This window comes from Colobus angolensis, unplaced genomic scaffold, assembly GCF_000951035.1.
Source record: "Colobus angolensis palliatus isolate OR3802 unplaced genomic scaffold, Cang.pa_1.0 Scaffold518, whole genome shotgun sequence".
In the NCBI taxonomy this organism is placed as follows: domain Eukaryota; kingdom Metazoa; phylum Chordata; class Mammalia; order Primates; family Cercopithecidae; genus Colobus; species Colobus angolensis.
The window spans coordinates 2033178-2055785 of record NW_012118688.1 but is presented as its reverse complement, the minus strand read 5'-3'; the positions used below and the strand labels follow the sequence as shown (position 1 = coordinate 2055785).

The window sequence follows — 22608 nt, the reverse complement described above, 5'->3', positions numbered from 1 at the left end:
ATGTAACTAAATGGATGAAAACTATTTGTAAAATTACATTTAAAAAATATTTTTCACTGGTATCATTATTTCTATGAAGTCCATTTTTCAGCGTTTACTCTAGGAATGGTACTCAAACTTTATCACACTTAAGAATAACCAGCAGAGTCTGCTAAAAGACAGATTTTTATCCACCTCTCCCCCACACCCCTTCTCCATCCCAGAGATTCAGTAGATCTGGGATGGGGTCTGAAATTTATATTTCTAGAAAGTTTCCACATGATGCTGCTGCTGCTGCTGATTCAAAGGAAACACCTAAAGTAGCAACGTACCTTTGCATCAAGTAGTAGGGACAATCTAAACTAAAAAGTCAAATTATGTTGATGATACATCTTTCGGTTTAGATTTCTTCCTTTTGTTCTTGTTTGTCCTGTCCTTCCCCCAAGGTACACTGTCTTAGCTCCGGAAGGCACTCTTTAAGTTCTAAGATATTTCCTGATCCTCATACTGACCCACCCTGGCTAATGACTTGTAATGCACCCCATTTCAGCCATGATCTCCACTATGTCAAAAGCTATAATTAAAGCAAATGTAGTAAAAATAATTAGTAGACAGGACACATCTCAATTTTAACAAATTCCAGTTGCCTAAATGTTTTAACCTAAAGAAATGGAGAAGGTTGAGCATTTCAATTATAAATCAAAGCTTGGTAATAAACGTACTTTAGAACATGGAGCTGTTATGAAATTTATCAAATCACTTTACAAGGGTGACAAAAAATTCTTACTAAGCTTCTGGGAACATATCTTCAAGGTAGATATTACAGCTTTGTCTATGGCTGTTTCAGAGGACCTAGCTGAGAATATTTGCCTGATCACCTCTAATAAATAAATGAGTTGGGGGGATGCTACATTTTAGAGGAATGGAAACAACATTTAGTGTAGTGAATAACGTCTGGTGAAGAAAGATGGAAACCAAGCATATATACAAATTAACAATTAGATTAGAGCAGATATCACTTATTAGAAATCACTGTTGATTATAAATGCAATGAAAAAATAGTCTTCTACAATGGTTTCAGGAGGTATTAGAATTATGAATTCTTAAAATAAGTGGGCATTTAAACGTCTACAGCAAAATATTCAATGCTCATAATTATAAAGAAGGCAACATAAAAGTGTAAAATGTAAAATACTGAACAGTGACTAATTTCCCAGGTAATCTGGCATATTTTATAAAGTTGATAGAGGACTTGGGCCTCCAAATAAGTTTCCAATGGTCAAAAATAAGAACAACTAGAAAAAAGGGTATGCCAAGGTAACAAATACTATCAACCCAATATGAGCCTAGAGATTTTGCTCAGGGTTTAAGACACAATATGGAAATGACACAATTGGCCTAGACATTTGTCCTGGTCTACTACTCAGACATTATTCAGAGAAGAACAGAGTCCGTTCAACAGAATGCTATAGCCTGTCATAGAAGTAAAAATGCTAGAATCTAAACCACTGAGTTTCAAAATGTTTTAACCACAACCCAGAATAATTTGTTTTATATCACAATACGGTTCACATACACATATCACAAAAGTTTTACAAAACAATCCCTGCATTTACCACATGTAATATTTTCTGATACTTCCTACTACCTTTTATTCTATTTCCTGAAAAAAATAATGCTAGTTTTGACCCACTCACATGTTGAGACCTACACATTAGATTCAGATTTAGATTCTGGTCTAAAGAGGAATAAATATTGGAATATAGAACTACCTGAGGTCTTATTACATATATAAGTCTTGAAAACAAAATGGAACAAAATCACATTAAATCTACTATTTTCTGTGTAAACTACAACCTATCTAACGAGACCATGCTCTCGTGCTACAAAAGTGTCATAACATTCTACAGCTGGCCAGATCTTACGAGTGGAAAATACAGATGGTGTCTATGGAGCACTTAAATCACAGCTCCTCTTTGGCATCCTTGCAACATCCATGACAAATACTATTAACTGATCACTTCACTCTTATTCAGTAGGTCTGGACACATCCTCAAAATCCTTCACAGAGCAGCCTTCCAGAGAGCAATCGTTGAATGCTTAGCGTTACCAGTACTGCAATCTCTTGAAAGTCTCTGGAATCTAATTATTATTCAGAGTTTTGAAAATAGCAAGACTCAATAGAAATAAATGTTTCACTAGAGTCAAAAGCTTTAAGTTTCTAATTAACTGTACTATATTTCTAGTATGGTAGAAAGTATCTCAAATGTAACTATAATATTACAAAAATGATTTCTAAATTTCATTATTGTTTGGATATTATTTTCTTCTAGGTTTAAACAGAAAAACTTAAATGACACCTTAAACATAATGAATAATTTGTATTTTAAATATCCACCTGCCAAAATATCTTCAAAATTTCAGGGAAGGTTGCTTTTCTAAATATCAGTATTTTTTAAGGTTGTAAAATTACATCTTTAAAGTATTTGATATGTTCAGTAAGTTAAAGAGAAGAAATTTTTGTTACCTCTTATTTTATAAGATGGTCAAAACTCATGTTTATTCTTGAAACAACTTTCTTAGGTTATCTGTACGATTACAGAAATGCATAACCATTTTGAGAAAATAACATACAAAATAAAACATTAAAATTATATTTAAAACAATATTAATTGTTTTGGCTAAGTTCTCTTGCCACCTCACATTCCATTTTATTTTATAAAGAACTCTTACTAAATGAGAAGTACACAGTCCATTGAATTCTGTGAATACTTTATCTATAAAAACGTTTGAATTACTTGGCTGGTGTCTGTTTTGCAAATGGCATATTCCTCCACTTTCATGAGTAGGCTTTTAAAGTTAATTTGTGTTTAGAATTAAACATAAATCAGTTTTGACTGATTTTTTTTTTGAAACTCAAGTAAAACAGTAATGGCTGAACATTACATGATGACTTCTAAAGCTTTCTTTCATCTTCACATGGGCTCTTTTAGGTTTAATGATAGAAAGCATTCTTTTATAAGGTATCCAATATTTTTCCTGGCTTGTACTTAAGAATATGGTAGCAAACATAATGGCTGTTTAAAGAAATTGCTTCCATTTCTCAGACTCCTTTGTAAGAGGACTAAATAATGCATATTTAATCCTGTGAAATACAAGTAAAAATTTTAAAACAGAAAAGACATTCACAAGATGCTGAAATTGAAAATAATTAAAACATTTAACCACTCATGTTGAAGTGGAATACTCTTTTAAAATATATAAAAACAGTTGTATTGAATTTTGCAAATTATAAAGATTTTCAGAGGAAGTTGGAATACCTACACACTTTTAAAACAAATATTAGATATTTTCAGCATTTATGTATATATATGTATACACATACTTATTATTTATTTTTTTATTTTTATTTTTTTTAGTTTTTGAAATGGCGTCTCACTCTGTCACCCAGGCTGGAGTGCAGCGGCGCGATCTCAGCTCACTGCAAGCTCTGCCTCCTGGGTTCACACCATTCTCCTGCCTCAGCCTCCTGAGTAGCTGGGACTATAGGCGCCCACCACCACGCCCGGCTAATTATTTTGTATTTTTAGTAGAGATAGGGTTTCACCGTGTAAGCCAGGATGGTCTCAACCTCCTGACCTCATGATCCACCCACCTCCCAAAGTGCCAGGATTACAGGTGTGAGCCACTGCACCTAGCACATATATATAAGTTATATGTTTATTTTTTTTTACAATGGAAGGAACTTACGGAGAAGTTTAAAAACATAAATTAAATCAGGTCATTCATTTCGTTTACACCCTCTATTGGCTAAATGCACATAGACTAAAATCTTTCTTCTTGCCTTTTGAGGCCCCAGGAGATCTGGCCCTGCAAACACCTCAAAAACTCTAATCACAAGTAACAGCCCCACTCCCACCCCATCAATCTTGCAACCTTTCCTGTCCAGCTGTGGCCTCTCTACCTCTTCCCTGCTTCTGGACTGCCTATGCTCCTTCTTGTTGTGTCCCTTCCCACTGAGCTCATTTTGTTCTGAGGGCTTCTGCACCATTAGTCTCTCTAGTTGGGTGCATTGCCACAGTCTTCAAGCCACCCTCAATGTTACCCTGGAATATTTTTGTTCATAGAATTATCACTGTCTAAATTTACCTCAGTCATCTATTGTCATTATAACAGGTACACCGGACAGACTAACCTTAGTGGAGTGCAACCTGAAAAGTCTCTCACTACTGCTATCCAAACGCCTGAAGGAGCTGCCTTCCTCCAGCCCTATTATTATCTCAAGATGGCTCCCAGTGCCAGAAGAGTCTAACTTTGAGGTATTTATAGAAATCTCAAATCAATCAACACTTTCTTCTCACATACAATTGAAGTCTTCTCCTGATCCTCCCTTTCTGGCACCTCATCCTCACCCTCAGGCCTGTCTGGGAATTTCGCACACTGCTTGTGAGGAAGGAGGTAAACATGGCCTGCTCTTTTCAACCCTCTGCTCCAGCTTCCTCTCCTATGATCATGGTGCTGATGTGGCTGGCTCTTTCAGGTTGCAGGATGAAATGGGATGACAGGCAGAAGAACAATACCCACTTACTTAATTGGTGGTACCTGATCTTATCCAGGTGAGTATATAGGTTCCTTTTGCCTTCTTCTATCTTGAATTACCTCCATGTAGACTCTCCAGGAGTCTTCTCACCCTAGAAGAATGTTTCTTGGGCTGGGTCCTTTCAAGTAAGCTCAAGCCTAGCCTTATTTCATTATGTCAAATTCACTTTGGTCCACTACATCTTGACTTGTGCCAATGAAAGTGCATCTTGCTCTCACTCTAACCACCTTCCCTTTCTCTGTGGTCCATTCTGTTGGTAGGAAATCACCAAGAGCCAGGGGCATTAAACTGTCAGCTTCCTCTCCTTAAAGAAGACACTCCCACTGTCTTTTTGTTCTGGCCACCACAGATACGAGCTGTAAATGGGTGATGGGCTAAAGATTTCTCCCCTCCCTTGATGGCCAGAAACATCATCTCTCTGTAGGGAGACCCCCTGAAACTATTGCTATGGAATAAAATATGAAATGCTCCTGATTATTGTAAATACAAAATTGCATGCAGGATTGTGTAAAGACAAAGCCAGGTTGGACTGCCAGAATGAGCCGACAGCGCGTGATGTGCTTCCCCCTGCAGAGAGTCTATGAATGGACGTGCAGTCAGGGAAGTTTCACATCACCAGGATTCCTATCCCAGAAAAGCAGATGTTCATAGCTCTGGGAATGGAATGCAACCCTCGTGGAGAGCCTATAAACGGATGCATGGGGGGGCACCTGTCCATATGGATAAGATAGGGCTATAAATGCCCTCATCTTGCCATGGCTCTTCTAGGCCTCTTCAGGGTTAAGGCATACTCCCTTCCGAGAATTTCTGGTCTAACTGGTTGTCTAGCTTCACGTCCTGTTTCTATGGATTCTTTGTAACCAGCTTTTGCTGTAACTGTTACTGCTGATTAATATCTTGCTAATCATAGGTTATGGAAAGACTGTGTTTCTATTTTAAGGCTCTGTTAGAAATTACTGATGCACACACTATATTGTAAATTCTTATCTCTGTATACTGTACTTCTGCATACAGATGTTATGTTAAAGAATTACTTTATCCCCATGTGACCATCTCACCTCATAATCAAATGACCCTAAATCCCTCACTAACCTACCCCGCCCTCACTAAACTTAATAAATGCTGGCATATCCAGTGCATTGTTGGCACCGCTGGACCAGAAGGTGGTGACCCCCCTGGACCCAGCTTTCACTATCTTGTGTGTATCTATTATTTCTCGACCTGCCAATCCACCTGGGAACAAAGAGAGAGCTCCATTGCATTGTGGGCTGCTGGCCAGATCCTGCAATATCTCTCCACTAAAATCCTACGTTCTCCTTTCATGACATGAAGATGTCACTTGGCAGTGGCTGTCCAACTAGAGATTCCATTTCCCAGAGCCTCTTTCACCTGGGCTTAGCTGGGTCACTAGTTTTCTCCAATTGTATGTGAGTGAAAGTGGTGTGTCACCTGTATGTCAAGGCCATTAAAACTATTGGAAATTCTCTTCTCTCTGCTTTCTTTTTCTCCAGCTACATGTAGGGACCTCTGAGGCCCTAAAAAGGAAGGAATCACAAGATGGAACAACCCTGGTTCCCTGAATCACAACAGGGAGTATGCCACCCACCAACCAGGGACACATTCACTAGAATGTTACAATTGTTAAAAACTTTTACTGTGTTTAGCCATTACAAATTTAGGGTTTATTTGCTGTATCAGCTAGATATACTCTGAATACTATATTTAGAGAGTCTTAAATAAACGGCACAGCAACCACTTTCATAACATGGAAATATAATTATCTATAGATAATTCTCAGGTTTGTGACTTCATTTGAAAATCCAGGGTAACAGGAGAACTTCCCAGGAAACATCCCAATTCAATTACTTTATTCGTTTTCTAACTCCACTAGAACGGTAGCTCCATGCAAGTAGGGGTTTTGCTTGTATTGTTCATCACTGTTCTTTAGCATCTAGAACAGTATCAGAAATATCAGAGATATCCAGTAAATACTCATTAGAAAATAAAATGTGCAATTTATGAGATGATTTAGTGTTTGTGTGTATGTATATACTTATTATACATTATATATTAAAAGTATTACATATTATACATTATATATTACATATTATATAATATATAGAATTATTGAAATGTCTGGTATCTTGGATAATCACAACTTTTAACTAAATAATAAAGCAACTATGTAAAAATCTAACTCAGAAGGAGTTTAAAAGTCTCCAGTTAATTCAGCCTGCCTCCTTACTTGAAAGTTACTGGGTGAAGACAGCAGTTTCAGATGGGAGAAAGACTTTATTGCCTTATCACTTTGTCACTTGGTTGCTGGTTCATACCTACTCTAAGAGGAAAAAGTGTAATTCACTGAGTGCACTAAACACTTCATCATTTCCTGCTTGGTCAGAATAAATAAAGATTATTTACTTCCACATAACCACTTAATTGAGTCAATGACAATTCCATATGCACTAACATGAAGTATTTTCACCATACCGTCTCTCAGAAGATAATCACAAGTTCATTATAAAAGGATTATTTCTGAGAAGAAAACACACAATAATATTAAGTAAGGCATATTATTGAGGAAATCTTCAATTTTAATTTTATTCAATTTGAAAGCATTACCAAGTCAGTAAACAAACTGAACTAATGGGTATTTTGAAAGTATCATGTAATTGAGAGGAAGTGATCATTATAATCTGGGTCAATAATTTTCCTAAATTGAAAAGTCAGAACTCAAATAAACCATGTAGACAGCTATACTTAGAAACACCATTGTCATTCCTTTGCTATTTCCATCTGTACAACACTGTGTCTAATGATGTCATGCCTTATACCCACCCCAATCCCCAATCCTCCATCATATGACCTGAAATGTACAGAATGCTGAGATGCAAACAAGGTGGTTTGCTAATGCCAGACGGGGGGACATGTATGTTGAAGATGCATTAATAGGCACCTAGGAGTTGTGAAAAAGCCAGAAAACAGCGAAAAAGCCTAAAGTTTATTAATTCGTATTCAGACACACCTCATAACCTTGAGAGAGAAAGGAAAACTATTAAAAATAGAAATATTTCTAATTGCAAGGAGCGATCCCTAGGAAGCAACCTCCTGCTTAACTGTTTAAGATAGTATTCCGCTCCCCCGCCACCGCCGTATATGTGTGTGTGTATATGTATTCTTTATGTATTCTCTACATATATATGTAAGTATACATATATATGTATATGCATGTGTGTGAATTATTAAAATGCTAACTCTGAATGACCCTGTAGGCAAGCCATTTTGAAGAGTGTTTGTCACGAGTTAAGCAAACAGTGCTTAAGATACATCACACATGATTTAACAATCATGGGGTATGGGGTACCCCAGGGGGTAATTCTTGACACAGTGAGTGGGTATTTGCCTTGTTTTTTTGCATGTCAGGTGTTAGAACTTGCATAAATGAATCCAATGTCATGTTCAGTCAATTCTTCTTCATCTGCATTTATGGAAGAAGGCAGAGGCATGAATAGTTCATAATGACAGAGTAGCCAAAAATTGTTTTCCTTTGTAATTTTCATTGTGAACTTAAATTGAAATAATGGTCTTTCAGATAGCTGTGATGTTGATTTCAACTAATTAATATACTCCTGACTTAAAGGCCTACATGAGAAGGAATGGACAGTTATGATTTTCTTACCTGACCCGTTCCCTTCTATCCCCTGAACACTATTTCACTCAGAAATATAGAGATATCTCAAAGTAATCATAATTTTTCATCTCAAAATGTCCAAGGTAAGATATGAGTTTTAAAACGACGTCTTTATTCATTATGTAAAATTTGAACTTTCCCACAAAATCACAAATTAGATTGTTTCCATCAGAGCTAATGCTAGGTTTTCCTCATCAGGTACAATAGGCTGATAGTTTGCCATATTAACCCAGGTCACCTCACTTCATTACCCTCACCTAATTTCCAGTGCTAAAGCTTTCTAAGCTCACTGCACGCTGGGTGGGGTTGCTATACCCTGAATGCAAGGAAAAGAAAGTTCGTCTAGTTTTTTCAACATACTCTTTTTGTCAGATATTTTACTGTTTTGATTCTATTGTTCTGATATAAACCATAGTTTTTGGAGAAAACTTGCCTAGCCAGTGTTAATAACCAATAAAGAATAAAGTTTTCCTTAGCTAGTGGTGGCAACAGATAGAAAACACACACTTTACCCAAGACTTAAACTTCCTCCTAAATTCCTGTCCTATCTCAGCTACTTTAGTGACTTTTCACTGGAATTTAGAAAGCCTTAAGGATGTTCTGCTGTGCCCCTTTGGGGCTACATGAAATTTGATGGGGAGAGCCCTTTGATATTCAATGACTAGCCAGTAAGACTTTTATACTGCAGATGTCAAGACAAGATGGTAAGGAGCAAATTCCCTCCATCTCTGAACTTGGAGTCAGGATGCCCTCTAAGTTTCCTTTTAACCTCTCCATAACATCTGGGAGAATGGAGCATGAGAACACTCAGGAGGAGTTGAATCTGACCTGAGAGGGAAGAGAATCTGATGAGTTTACCAGAAAATAAAGACAAACCTAAGTTTGGCTTCTAAAATCAGCTCTTTATCCTACTCTCTGTTTTTTAAGAGTAAATAGCTAAATCTCTATTTCCATGCCATTTCTGCAAATCACACTGGTTAACATCGTATCTAACCAGAACGGCATTGTCAGTAATTATGACCAAGGAGAGTCAATGGAATTCAGTATGACTACCTAGATACTCTGTAAATACAGGTCAGCATTCTTGTTTTAACTTGGAGTAAAAATTTCCTGAAAAGCTTTGTTTGTTGAAATTCTATACAGAGTCGTTACTGGAAAAGTTGTATGTGTGAACACTAGAAAAGGAATCAGCCTTCAGAGCACAGAACTTGACCAGCAGAGATGACTTTGATGAAAAAATAAAAAGAAATAAGGTGCGGGGGGCGAGGGGGGGCCAGCGGGGGGAAGGGAAGAGGGAGGGAGGAAGAGAGGGCGTGGAGGGAGAATGGGAGGATTGGGGGACACTGAGAGAGAAAGAGAGAATAAATGCATCCTTCCTTTTGGCAGAGCACCTTGTTTGGACAGCAGACCCTCCCCAACACACACCCTTTTCCCTTTAATTAGGCACTTCAGTGAAGTGCAGACAGTTGACAGTTTAACTCTAGGCATGGCCTTGATTCCACTGTCAGTTGAAGTGAAAGTGGCTAATTATTGCTGACCTTTAAAGCCATAGACATTATGCACAAAATCAATTCAGAATTTACAAATAAGTAAATGATTCAGGAAATATTCTGGCAATTAATGTAGATATTAAATCCAAGTATATTAACTCTATAATTTTAGGAAGAACATTATATCTTTTGGGAGCCAACAAGTACCTTAAATTTTTTTTAGAGTATAGGCAGATTAGAGATGAGATTTTACCATAATTCTAATTTTTATAGAATATTTTTGTATATGAGTGTTTTCAACATTAATCAAAATAGTCTTCCATAGCGACATCTACATTTTTTGTATTTAACTCAAATTAGACTATGAGATATATTTTCTGGATTAAAAAACAGTATTTAAGAATTTTTTACAACTTGTCAGGATAAATTAAAAGCAGAATACTAATTTTGCTTCCTCAACATTTAATGAGGAAGAAAAATTTCAATGTCATGGACAACACCTTATGATATATGATCTTTCATCTAGAAAAATAAAGTATAAAAAGTATGAAAGAGGCCAGGTGCGGTGGCTCATGGCTATAATCCCAACACTTTGGGAGGCTGAGGAGGGGGTGGATCACCTGAGGTTGGGAGTTCAAGACCAGCCTGACCAACATGGAGAAACCCCGTCTCTACTAAAAATACATAATTAGCCAGCCATGAAGGCCCATGCCTGTAATCCCAGCTACTCAGGAGGCCGAGGCAGGAGAATCACTTGAACCCAGGAGGTGGAGGTTGCAGTGAGCCAAGATCATGCCATTGCACACCAGCCTGGTCAACAAGAGCAAAACTCCATCTCAAAAAAAAAAAAAAAAAAAGGATGAAAGAAGAAAATACATTAAAAACATTAACTACATTATGGAGGCTAAAACTAAAAACTTTTAAAAAGTGGTTGGCAACTCACATGTGTTTTTTAAATTTTTATTTTGTTTTTTTACTAGAGACAAGGTCTCACTATGTTGCTCAGGCTGGTCTCAAACTCCCGAGCTCAAGCAAGCCTCCCACCTTGGCCTCCCAAAGTGCTTGGATTATAGTCATAAGCCACCACACCTGGTCTCACTTGTGTTGTTTTGTAGGGATGCTTTTATGTTTGACACCAAGAGGATTAACAGTGTTTTTAACTGTGCTTCTCTTTTGCTAGTTTGTGGAGAGATTTCTGGATCTCTTTATTAACAATATAGTGAATTTAATTGAAGGTTGTTTATAGAATTACTCAGAAAGAAGTAAATGATCATGCAACTTTCATTGACAATGAAGTAAGTAGTTTGAAGGCTATGGCTGTTTAAAACGTAAATTATATAAAGAGTTGCTCACACACTTAAGCTTTGTTTCCACAAAATGTTTACAGCTCAGTGCTATATATTAGAGTTATTGAGTGTCAGTGGAAAGACAGTGGTTTATTGTCATCATTCTCCCATAGCCGAAATACAAGAGATATGAAATACAAGAGATTTTTGAGATCAAACAAAATGGAACAGCAGCTATTACATGTCAAAATTTCCAAAGGAAATCCTAAATACTTTATACCAACAGAGAATGGACTACTAACAAACAAGTATTATTTACTGAAAATGTAATCTGGTTTTGGAAACTGCAGTAAGAAGTAACCAAATACATGTGTTTCAAGATTGTAAGTATTTCTTACATGAACCGTATTTTAGAGAGATTCTGATCAATCATTCATCTCTAGAAAAAATGTGGAAATTGAGTTGAATGTAACAAAACCTGAGATGCAGATAAAAAAATAAGAGATGAGTGAACCATTGTCACATCTGGAGGTATAAAGTTTAAATAAAGTATTTCTCAAATGATTCACCTGAACAGAATATGCAGTCAATAATATTAGGAAATAATATACAAGTGAGGACCACAATTTCAGTATACTTCTGAAAGTAGTCAGAAAGCATCTTCTTCAAAGAATGGACAAAAGTTTCATGTGATGGCATTATTTAAAAGAAATCATACTATTTCTAGTAAACAAATCTTCATGTCTGAAAGTTAAATAGGGAAATACATTTTTACCTTCAACAATTATGACTAGAAACGTGAGAAAACTAAATAATTTGGCAACATCACTAGCCATGATAGTCTAAGTTGGTAAACTTAGTTGAAAAATATGTCCGTTCTCAACAAATCTCAGTTAAATGTGAACATTTAATTAATACAGCAAACCTGTCTATAGTAACAAAGGGAATTATCTAGCAGCTGTTATGTGTTAAGAGGTTTCGCTCCTGCATTATAATGTAAAACTACTCAACGAAAAGGGGACTCAATAATTGTGTTTAATCTAAGTAGAACATGAAATAATATTATTTAAGTATATTTATGAAATAACTATGCTAACTGTTCATAACAAATAATAAAAGCAATAATGATAGCAATTAGCAATATATATGTGCATAAGACGAGTTACACATATCCCACTGTGGTGCCAAAACAAAAAGAGGTTTAAATTGAAAACTTATAGGCAATCAGTACAAACTGAATTAGGATTACATTATAATATACATGGGGAGGGGCAAGTCCTTGATGAAAAATGAACAAGTGCCATTATTCAAAAGTACATTATTTATTTAAATAATATATTCCTGAAAGGGTATATGCAAATTTAATTTCATAAATGAAAACATATTTGAAATTTCTCAAAGAGATAAGTAGTGGTTTTTTGGTTTTGGTTTTGGTTTTTTGTTTGTTTGTGTTTGCTTTTTGCTCAGTCTTCTTACATATGCACATAAAGTACCCTGATGGTGTGTATTTCTCAGACAGTCTTTACCTTTTAAGGTTGAGAGCTATAAAAATCTCAATTTCTATCAGTATTTTCTTGAAGGACTAATAGCTCTTGTAGAAAAAAAAGGCACTTTATACACCATTTAATGAGCAGATGCAACAATTAGCCATCTATAATTTCTTTTAAAATTGTATTTATTTATGTTTGTTTTGCATATTTTGTCATCTTCATTCCTATTTTAAGCATATAGTTAATAAGAAAGCCAATTTCTCCTTTTCTGAGGTGCTACATCATGCACTCAGTTTTTTCAAAGCCTATTTAAATTTTTTTCTCTACATATTGATAAAGGGATACATTTTAATTTACATTTTAAAATAACCTTTAAGGAAGATTTTACACTGCAGTGGTAACCAATTAACAGAAATAAGATATTTTCATTGAGTGAAATGATCCTACCGTCATATTAAATAATTTTCCACTTAGAAGATAATGCTTTTGCAATCTATACTTGAGCACATTTCAAAATTTTAATCATTCATCTTCTATGCCTAAATGGAGATTTACCCAGAAATCAGGTGGGCAAATAATCAATTTGTAAACTTATAATATTTTAAATCTTTTCTTTTTCACTTTCTATTTATTGGAGCCAAAGTTCAAGATTCTAAGTAATCAATTCTATAAAGAAATCTATCCACATATTTCAAACTAAAAATAACATTTATTATTATCAATTTAAATACTTGAGCACTAACAATAAGGAAACTAAATTTAATTAAACATTATTAATAGCAATATTGTCCTCATGTTTCATTTAAAATAAGACTCTTAATATTTAACTTTATTAAATAATTTTGGACACAAATTTAGTAACATTTTATAGTAATTCACATCAGACAAATCTATTCCAAGTATTAATGGAAACCCCAAATATATGCCAGTTGCTCCAAATATGTTTCCAAGTGAAAGGTCTGCTGTAGAAACCAGGAAGAAGCAAGGCTGAAAGAGTCTAGTAGCACAATCCTGTTTTTGTCATCTTTGTGTGAACAAACACGTAGGCTAAGGGTAAGTTTGCTTTAGTAACTCTTGAAACAGATAGAATGCTAATCAACGCAGTCACTATAAGATAACATATAACTAAAATATGTTCTCCAAAAGCATTTTAAGTCCATAGTACTAGATTTAAAAATAAAATTGCTATGATTGACTAATTTATCTTAATACAATCATCTGATACAGACGTTTTTAGGGATGGTAAGTAATTTACTATACAACAAAAGGTCTAACTGCTCACAAAATGACGGAGTCTATGAACATGTAATGGGCACTTACCAGAGATATACATGTCAGTTCCATAATGTCTATGGGTGGTCCAGGAGTGCTATGGATCTCAAGATTATACCAGAATCTTAAATTGTTAAAATGATCATCTGAAAAACAAACCAAAACACCACTTTTTAAATATAGACTTCAGAATACCATACTTAAGATACACATTTGAGAATCATGAACAGACATCATTTTCAATCTTTTTTTTTTAATGGACTTTTTGTCAAGACAGCTGAAGAAAGGGTGGGAAGCTGTTTTTATCACAGTTAGTGAGGACTAAGAGAAGTTCCATCCTTGCATGGCCAAGAGAAAGTCCTGTACAAGCTCCTGGCCCTATACCTATGCCAGTAACGCATTAAGTTCTTCCATAAAATTAATTTCGGAATGTTTTACTTTTAAGTTAAGGATTAATGTTTCAAAAAGAAATAACCAATCTTTTTTCTCATTGACAAACTATTCATGTATTTGTACACAGATATATCTAAATAAGTCATTACAATTCACAATGCTGCATTTCCAGGACCATAAGAATCTAGTATAAGGAGAAAGTCAGGAAAATGAGACTGCATGTTTCCTGAAAATTTGAAAAAGGATCCTAAGAATTTAGCCCAAGGAAAGTCTTAAAGGGGCATAGACTAAGTAGTGAGACAATTGTTTTTATATCTTGCTTCCCTAATATTTTTAAAAAGCAGGTAATTCTGCCCCTGATGATAACCAAAACCATACTCCCTCAGGCTAAAATTGGAATCCTCATCTACCAGGCCCTTCATAAAAAGGTTTTTTACGTCCATCAAAATCAGTTTTATTTTGTTTTGTTTTTCCTCTCTGTTCAGCTTCCCACTTTGATATTCTTTTGTTTTCCTGTGTTGAACTAGGTCATGGTTTAAGATTGTCCTCCAATTTCAGTAAATTGTATACATATTCACATCGATATTGTCATGTTTAAAACTATTTCAAGAACTGTTATGCTAGATTAATTTATTTAGGTAAATTGCTAACCTCTTTGGGCCTCAGTTTCCTCATCTATGAAATAAGAAGCCCAAACTAGTGGAATTCTCAGTGTTTCTCTCAACTGAAAATGTTTTTCATGAGTATATGTTTTACATTGCATTGTATTGTATTTTATGGCACTGTATGACACTGAATAGCATCGTATTGTGTAGTATGCCACTGTATGGCATTTGTAGTTTTGTATTGGATTGTATTGCATGACATTGTATTTTACTGCACTGCACTGTTCTGTACCATCCTGTATTGTACTATTTTGCATGTTGTTTCAACACCTTAGGTATCTAAAATACTTATAAGATTGGTGGACCTGAGAACAATCCAGATATTTAAAGTAAACAGCTAGTAAGAGGGAGAAAGAGAAAAAAATAGTTACAATTAATAAGACCCAGTTGAGTTCTTATTCCAAATAACTATGAGGAGTTCTTGAGGGCAAATTTATTTCCACATTTTGAACTGACTCCTGTACTTGTTTATTTTTCAGACATCAGTTTATTCCCTTAAAAGCAGAAATGTGCAGAAAATAAGGTTACCAAATTTATACTGATGGGAGATTATTAAGGAAGCCTCTGCTCACATTTGCTCCTTCAATTTTATAAAAGCATTTTAAGTGCTTTTATGACATTTAAATGTGACTTCTCAAAAATAAATCAAAGTTCTTAAAATGAAAAGTGTTTTCCCTTCTAGGTACCTTATGCATATTTTATCTGGGCCTTTCCAATGTTTTAACCCACACTGAACTCACAGAGAAAATAATTCTGGAAATAAACATTAGCTATGACTGAGGAGATTGCTTCATGACTCTGGGTTAGTGCAAAGATCAGTGGAATGACTCAGAGTTATAAGACCAGGGTTCAAATCCCAATGTGACCACCATTAGCTTGTGATTTTTGGCAAAGAATCTCAAGAGTCTGCCCACTTGTGTAACAGGGACTATATTTGTCATGGTTCTCCAGAGAGATGGAACTAGCAGGATGTGTAAAGAAAAGAGCAAAAAAGAGAGATTTTAAGAAATTGGCTTACACAACTGTGGAGGCTTGGTAAACCCAAAATCTGAAGTATACTGGGGTAGGTCAGATTTTATTTTACTAAGGTTTTCAACTGATTGGATGAAGCTCAACCACATTATGGAGGATAATCTGCTTTATTCAAAGTCCATGGATTCAAATGTTAATCTCATCCATAAAACATATTCTCAGAAACATTAAAAATAAAGCTGACCAAATATCTGGGCCCTGTGGCCTGGCTAAGTTGACACATGAAATTAACCATCGCAGGGACAATAACACCTATTATTTATAATTACTGTGACTATCACATGTGGCAGTGTTGTGATGTAGCTGATTTAGTTCCTACAGTGCTAAACACGTACATTGAGTATGATTTATTGATTAGAGTGGGATTGGTGAATGATTTATTAATGAAAACACCAACAAAATAATGATTGTTTTTAAACTTTGAATCTTAAACAACTTAAAATATTTTTCTAATTATAAAATCAATAGCGTTCACTATAGTGATTTTAGAAATTCCTGAATAGCATCAAGATGGAAGTTCTTCATAATTTCATGACAAAATGACAGCTACTTAATATATTTGTATAAAATTTCAGGTTTAAAATATCAAGAAAGATACAGATATACAGACATACACACACAAATATAGTGGGGTGTATACAATATACATAATTGATACATTCATATGTACATAAAAATATACACATTTATATTATTCAGAAAATATTCACTATTAAAACTTTAGTTTCAATTATTCAATATATCACATAAGAAACATTCTTAAATATCGTATTTTTTGTATATCTTTGAATACTCTAACAAATTCCTTAGACTGAATCATTGGATTGAAGAAGATAAAAAATTATTAAAATTTTAAACATACTATAAATGTTCTCTTCAAAAAGTTTTTATCAATTTAAATTTCTGTTGTAATGCATGAGATTGTCTCTTTTGATCTGATTCTCATTAAAAGTGAGTGTTACCGTTATCTTTCATATTTTCCTATCGGAAGGTTAAAACATTCTGATTTAGGTGTTGCTTTCATTTCTTTGATGAGAAGAAAGCTAGAAGATTTCTCAATTGAAAATAAATATACTGTGGAGTAGTCTTTAAAAAAGGATCCATGTTATTATAGGGGAAAAGTTAATTCTGTCTGAGAGTAAGGATATGAAAAGGCCTGTCTGAAGAACTAGGGATGCCTTAAATGTTGTCAGGTACACTTTTCCTAGCTTTTAATCTATCTTTCGACCTGTTAATATGTAGGTTAGTATGTTTATTAGAGATCAGTCTTTTTTAGCCTATTAACATAAAATCATAATATTTTGATTTTCCTTCAAACTCTTCTGAACACTTTAACCCTCATGAAGGTTTTCCTTCATGGTTCTTCTGTCCTAGATATTAATGAAGATTTAACTTTTAGCATAACACATCTACAGCTATTATCTATTCCTTTGTCTCACCTGCATGATTTCACTGAAAGAGACCCTAAACCTTTTCAACCCATGTTAATATTGTTTTTCTCCTAGTCTCAGCTATAAAGATTCAATTGGCAACTGGATATTGCTATGTAAATGTCTTGATGTCAGATCAACATCAGGAAGTACAAAACTTTGCTAAGTGTTACAGTCTCCCGGACTTTTTTCTTTCTTTCTGAATTTCTGTCTTATTTTTTTCTATTGACAAAAATACAAACAAACTCTATTATTATATTTTGGAATCAATACCCTTTTTCGTTATCTTCTATAAGGACAGTCATCCAATGCTAGTCTCTGAAATGTTTCTCATCTTTAGTGATATTTCTATATTTCCACCACCACCATTCATAAAAGACCTGGTTGTCTTCACTTTAAACTCAGTTTGCCACTGCAGTAGTCTAACTGGCCCAACTTCTCTTCCCAAATCATTCTGAATATTTCTAAATACCACTCTTTAGTCCATGGATTCTGTGATGCTTAATTTCATGTGTCAACTTTGCTGGGCTATACTGCCCAGTTGCATGAACAAACACTAGTCTAGATGTTCCTGTGAAGCTATTTTAGAAATGTGATTAATATTTATGTTAGTATAATCTGAGTAAAGCAAATTATCCTCCATTGAGTAAGCCTCCTCCTCCAATGAGTTGAAGGCCTTACGTGCAACCACTGATGTTCCCCCAAAAAGAAAGAATTTTTTCTCAAGACTGTAACATAGAAATACTGCCTGAGTTTCCAGCCTGCCTATCCTATCCTGGGGAATTTGGACTCAAGGCTGTAACATTGACATTGACTTTTTAGCCTGCTGGCTTGCCTTGCAGATTTCAGATTTACCAGCTCCCACAATGGTGTCAATTGTAAATCTTTCTCTCTCTCTCAGTACACACAGACACACAAATACAGACACACACTCCATCATTTCTGTTTCTGTGAAGAATGCTATCTAATACAAATTCATTCAATAAAGATTTCTTCTTTTGTATAACATTTAAAATGTCTCCACAAGTTTGCCCCTGTTGGGCCACTTTTCTTTACTAAGGCCTTGCATCCCTGCTATTTACCCATAAAAGAAAACCTCATTCACCCATTTCCAGGAAACCTGCCCTGAGTATTCCAACTCCTCATCACCTTATTTTCCTTGGAACTTGTACTAAAAAGACATGATGTTGAACAACATTCAAATAAAGCTTTATAATATAGGGGGAAAAATAGTGTTTAGTTTCTTCGGCATATGAGGAAGATTGCTAGTATCTCTTATATTGAAGTAAGCAACGCATATTACATTATTAAAACAATACACTCATTAACATTTTATTAGAAATTTGCTGTATGCTTTTGTATAGTGACAGAAAAATATGTAAAGCTTTACAATTATGAAAGAGTGGGCACCCTTCTAGCTGAAGTATTTTGATACTATTGACATTAATAGCAGTGGAACTCCAGAATGTATGCTACATACAGTTAATACTGAATTAAAATTCTTACAGATATATGCAATACAAATTTGGATATGTATTATGCATGTAAACTATTTCATTCAAAAGTGAATGATGATTTGGATTTATGCAAACTAATAGTGAAACTTTGTCATAATAAACTTACACGTGTCTGCATCATAAAAAATGCTAGATTGTTCTGTTATTGAATCAAGACAGGAGAGTGCTTGATCTTGATCTGTGTCATCCTCACAATCATCACATTTCCTTCTTATAGTAGAAAATGTAATTGTACCTACAACACAAAAGTACAAGATGCCCTATTAATCAGGGTTTAGTTTTCTAAAACAAAAGGTAAGCTATAGATATTACTCTAGCTTAAAACATATCAATATAAAGCGAAAATTAATTCTAGATGTCAATATTAGAATTAAACCTGATACATATTCAGAACATTTTAAGGAAAAGCTCAAGGAAAGAGTTTAAGAAAATATTTTCAAAATCTCCATTAAAATGGTAATTTTTCAACAGCTTTTCTGAGATAATTTTAAAAAAGTGGAAAATGAAATAAATGCAACAACTTTCAGAATACTTAGTGCCCTAGGGTAACTGTTCTTATTTTCTTTCTAAGTCATTTTAATGCTCTATTTATTACCCTATTAAAATAACATTTATTTTATTTTATATAATATCACAATATCCCAAGCATGAAATTTCTTGAAAATATTTAATATATAAAATGTTAAACACTTTGTTATAAAAGTTATTAGTGAGGCCGAGCATGGTGGCTCATGCCTGTAATCCCAGCACTTTGGGACACTGAGATGGGTGGACTGCTTGAGGTCGGGAGTTTGAGACCAGCCTGGCCAACATGGTGAAACCTTGTTTCTATTAAAAATACAAAAATTAGCCAGGCATGGTGGCACACATCTGTAATCCCAGCTACTTGGGAGGCTGAGGCAGGAGAATTACTTGAACCCGGGAGGAGGAGGTTGCAGTGAGCCAAGATCGCACCACTGCACTCCAGCCTGGGCAACAGAACAAAACTGTCTCAAAAACAAAAGAAAACAAAAAAAATCAAAAGTTATTACTACCAAAAATCATCACTCTCTGGAATTTTTTTAATACTAAGATTGACCTACATAAATTGGTATTAATTTTTAAATTAAAGTTTATATTCTTATGGAAATGATTCAGAAATGGGCCCTGACCTCTAAATACCAGCTTGACATAAACAAACCTTTGCACACAAAACTATGTGTTTCTAGTCATGCATCATAATCAAATAGCTTACAGCAATGTCTATAAATACTGTGTAGTTGAATTACAGTAGCATCCACACTTCCTTAAATGTAAAGACAAGTAGAACTAAAATTAAACAGCAATATTTTCTTAGTTTTTACTTGAGAGTAAAACTCTTCCTGAATTTCTTTTAATAAATTCTATTTTTTTGGAGTGTGGTCTCCTTAGAGAGAGAGCTTGAAGTAAAATCATCTTGAAATAAGATATAATAACATGTGTATATATAAAACCAACTTGAAATGAAACACATATGAAAGCAGTTAGCCAAAAGCACAGAGCAAAAACTCAATAAATAACATCTTTATTTATGTTCTTATTATTCCTGGTTAGGGGACAGTAAGATACTATTGGTCGCACTGCTCTTGAAGAGGACAGATATCTAAAAGAAAGAAATGCCCAATTTGGAAAAAAAAAATATTTTAACTTGTTTTGGGGGGGAGGTGAGAAATACAGGTGTTTCGTGTGTTGATAGGCAATACAGATGTTTCATGTATTCCATATTTTTACAGACAGTTAGACAGGTGACCAAAAGTCCTGAAAGTTGTAACTTCAGACGTGTCCTGTACAATATGACAGCCATTAGTCACATGTGACTACTGAGCAATTAAAATGTTGGTAGTCCTAAATAAGATGTGTTGTGTGAAATACACATTGTATTCCACAGACTGTGTGAAATAGAATGTAAAACATACTACTAACAATTGTATATTAGCTATGTTGTGAAATTATACATTTGGGGTCTGTTCCAAGATGGCTGAATAGGAACAGCTCCAGTCTGCAAGCTCCCAGGGTGATCGACGCAGAAGACAGGTGATTTCTGCATTTCCAACTGAGGTACCTGGTTCATCTCACTGGGACTGGTTGGAGAGTGGGTGCAGCCCATAGAGGTGAGCCGAAGCAGGGCAGGGCATCGCCTCACCTGGGAAGCACAAGGGGTTGGGGGATTTCCCTTTCCTAGCTAAGGAAAGCCATGCCAAACTGTACCTGGAAAAACGGAAAACTCCTGCCCAAATACTGTGCTTTTCCAACGGTCTTAGCAAATGGCACACCAGGAGATTATATCCCACGGCTGACTTGGTGGGTCCCACGCCCACAGAGCCTTGCTCACTGCTAGTACAGCAATCTGAGATTGACCTGCAAGGCAGCAGCCTGGCAGGGGGAGGGGCGTCCGCCATTGCTGAGGCTTGAGTAGGTAAACAAAGCATCCAGGGTAGCTCAAACTGGGTGGAGCCGACCACAGCTCAACAAGGCCTGATGCCTCTGTAAACTCCACCTCTGTGGGCAGGGCATAGCTGAACAAAAGGCAGCAGAAACTTCTGCAGACTTAAACATCCCTGTCTGACAGCTCTGAAGAGAGCAGCGGTTCTCCCAGCATGGTGTTTGAGCTCTGAGAACAGACAGACTGCCTCCTCAAGTGGTTCCCTGACCCCCATGTAGCCTAACTGGGAGACACTTCCCAGCAGGGGCTGACTGATATCTCATACAGGCCAGTGCCCATCTGGGACGAAGCTTCCAGAGGAAGGATCAGGCAGCAATTTTTGATGTTCTGCAATACTTGCTGTTCTGCAGCTTCCACTGGTGATACCCAGGCAAACAGGGTCTGGAGTGGACCTCCAGCAAACTCCAACAGACCTGCAGCTGAGGGATCTGACTATTAGAAGAAAAACTAACAAACAGAAAGGAATAACATCAACAAAAAGAACATCCACACCAAAATCCCATCTATAGGTCATCACCATCAAAGACCAAAGGTAGATAAAACCACAAAGATGGGGAGAAACCAGAGCAGAAAAGCTGAAAATTCTAAAAACCAAAGTGCCTCTTCTCCTCCAAAGGATTGCAGTTCCTCGCCAGTGACAGAAAAAAGCTGGATGGGGAATGAATTTGACGAGCTGACAAAAGTAGGCTTCAGAAGGTCGGTAATAACAAACTTCTCCGAGCTAAAGGAAGATGTTTGAGCCCATTGCAAGGAAGCCAAAAACCTTGAAAAAAGATTGGATGAATGGCTAACTAGAATAAACAGTGTAGAGAAGACCTTAAATGACCTGATGGAGCTGAAAACCATGGCACGAGAACTACGAGACGCATGCACAAGCTTCAATAGTCGATTCAATCAAGTGGAAGAAAGGGTGTCAGTGATTGAAGATCAAATTAATTAAAGAAAGCAAGAAGAGAAGTTTAGAGAAAAAAGAGTAAAAAGAAACAAACAAAGCCTCCAAGAAATATGGGACTATGTGAAAAGACCAAATCTACATTTGACTGGTGTACCTGAAAGTGACGGGGAGAATGGAACCAAGTTGGAAAACACTCTTCAGGATACTATCCCGGAGAACTTCCCTAACCTAGCAAGGCAGACCGACATTCAAATTCAGAAAATACAGAGAACACCACAAAGATACTCCTCAAGAAGAGCAACCCAAAGAAACATAATTGTCAGATTCATCAAGGTTGAAATGAAAGAAAAAATGTTAAGGGCAGCCAGAGAGAAAGGTCGGGTTACCCACAAAGGGAAGCCCATCAG

The 22608-nt window shown here is 35.7% G+C and overlaps 1 protein-coding gene across 1 annotated transcript in view; it reads right to left on the bottom strand.

Moving 5' to 3' along the window:
- The window catches only part of CFAP47 (cilia and flagella associated protein 47), a 455808-nt gene that overhangs the window by 108382 nt on the left and 324818 nt on the right, over positions 1–22608 (bottom strand). Inside the window, exons 50-51 of the mRNA XM_011960616.1 lie at positions 18952–19080; positions 13857–13954 (exon numbers count right to left, since the gene is read on the bottom strand). Coding sequence (XP_011816006.1) covers positions 13857–13954; positions 18952–19080 — 227 coding nt within the window. The remainder of the gene's footprint in view (positions 1–13856; positions 13955–18951; positions 19081–22608) is intronic.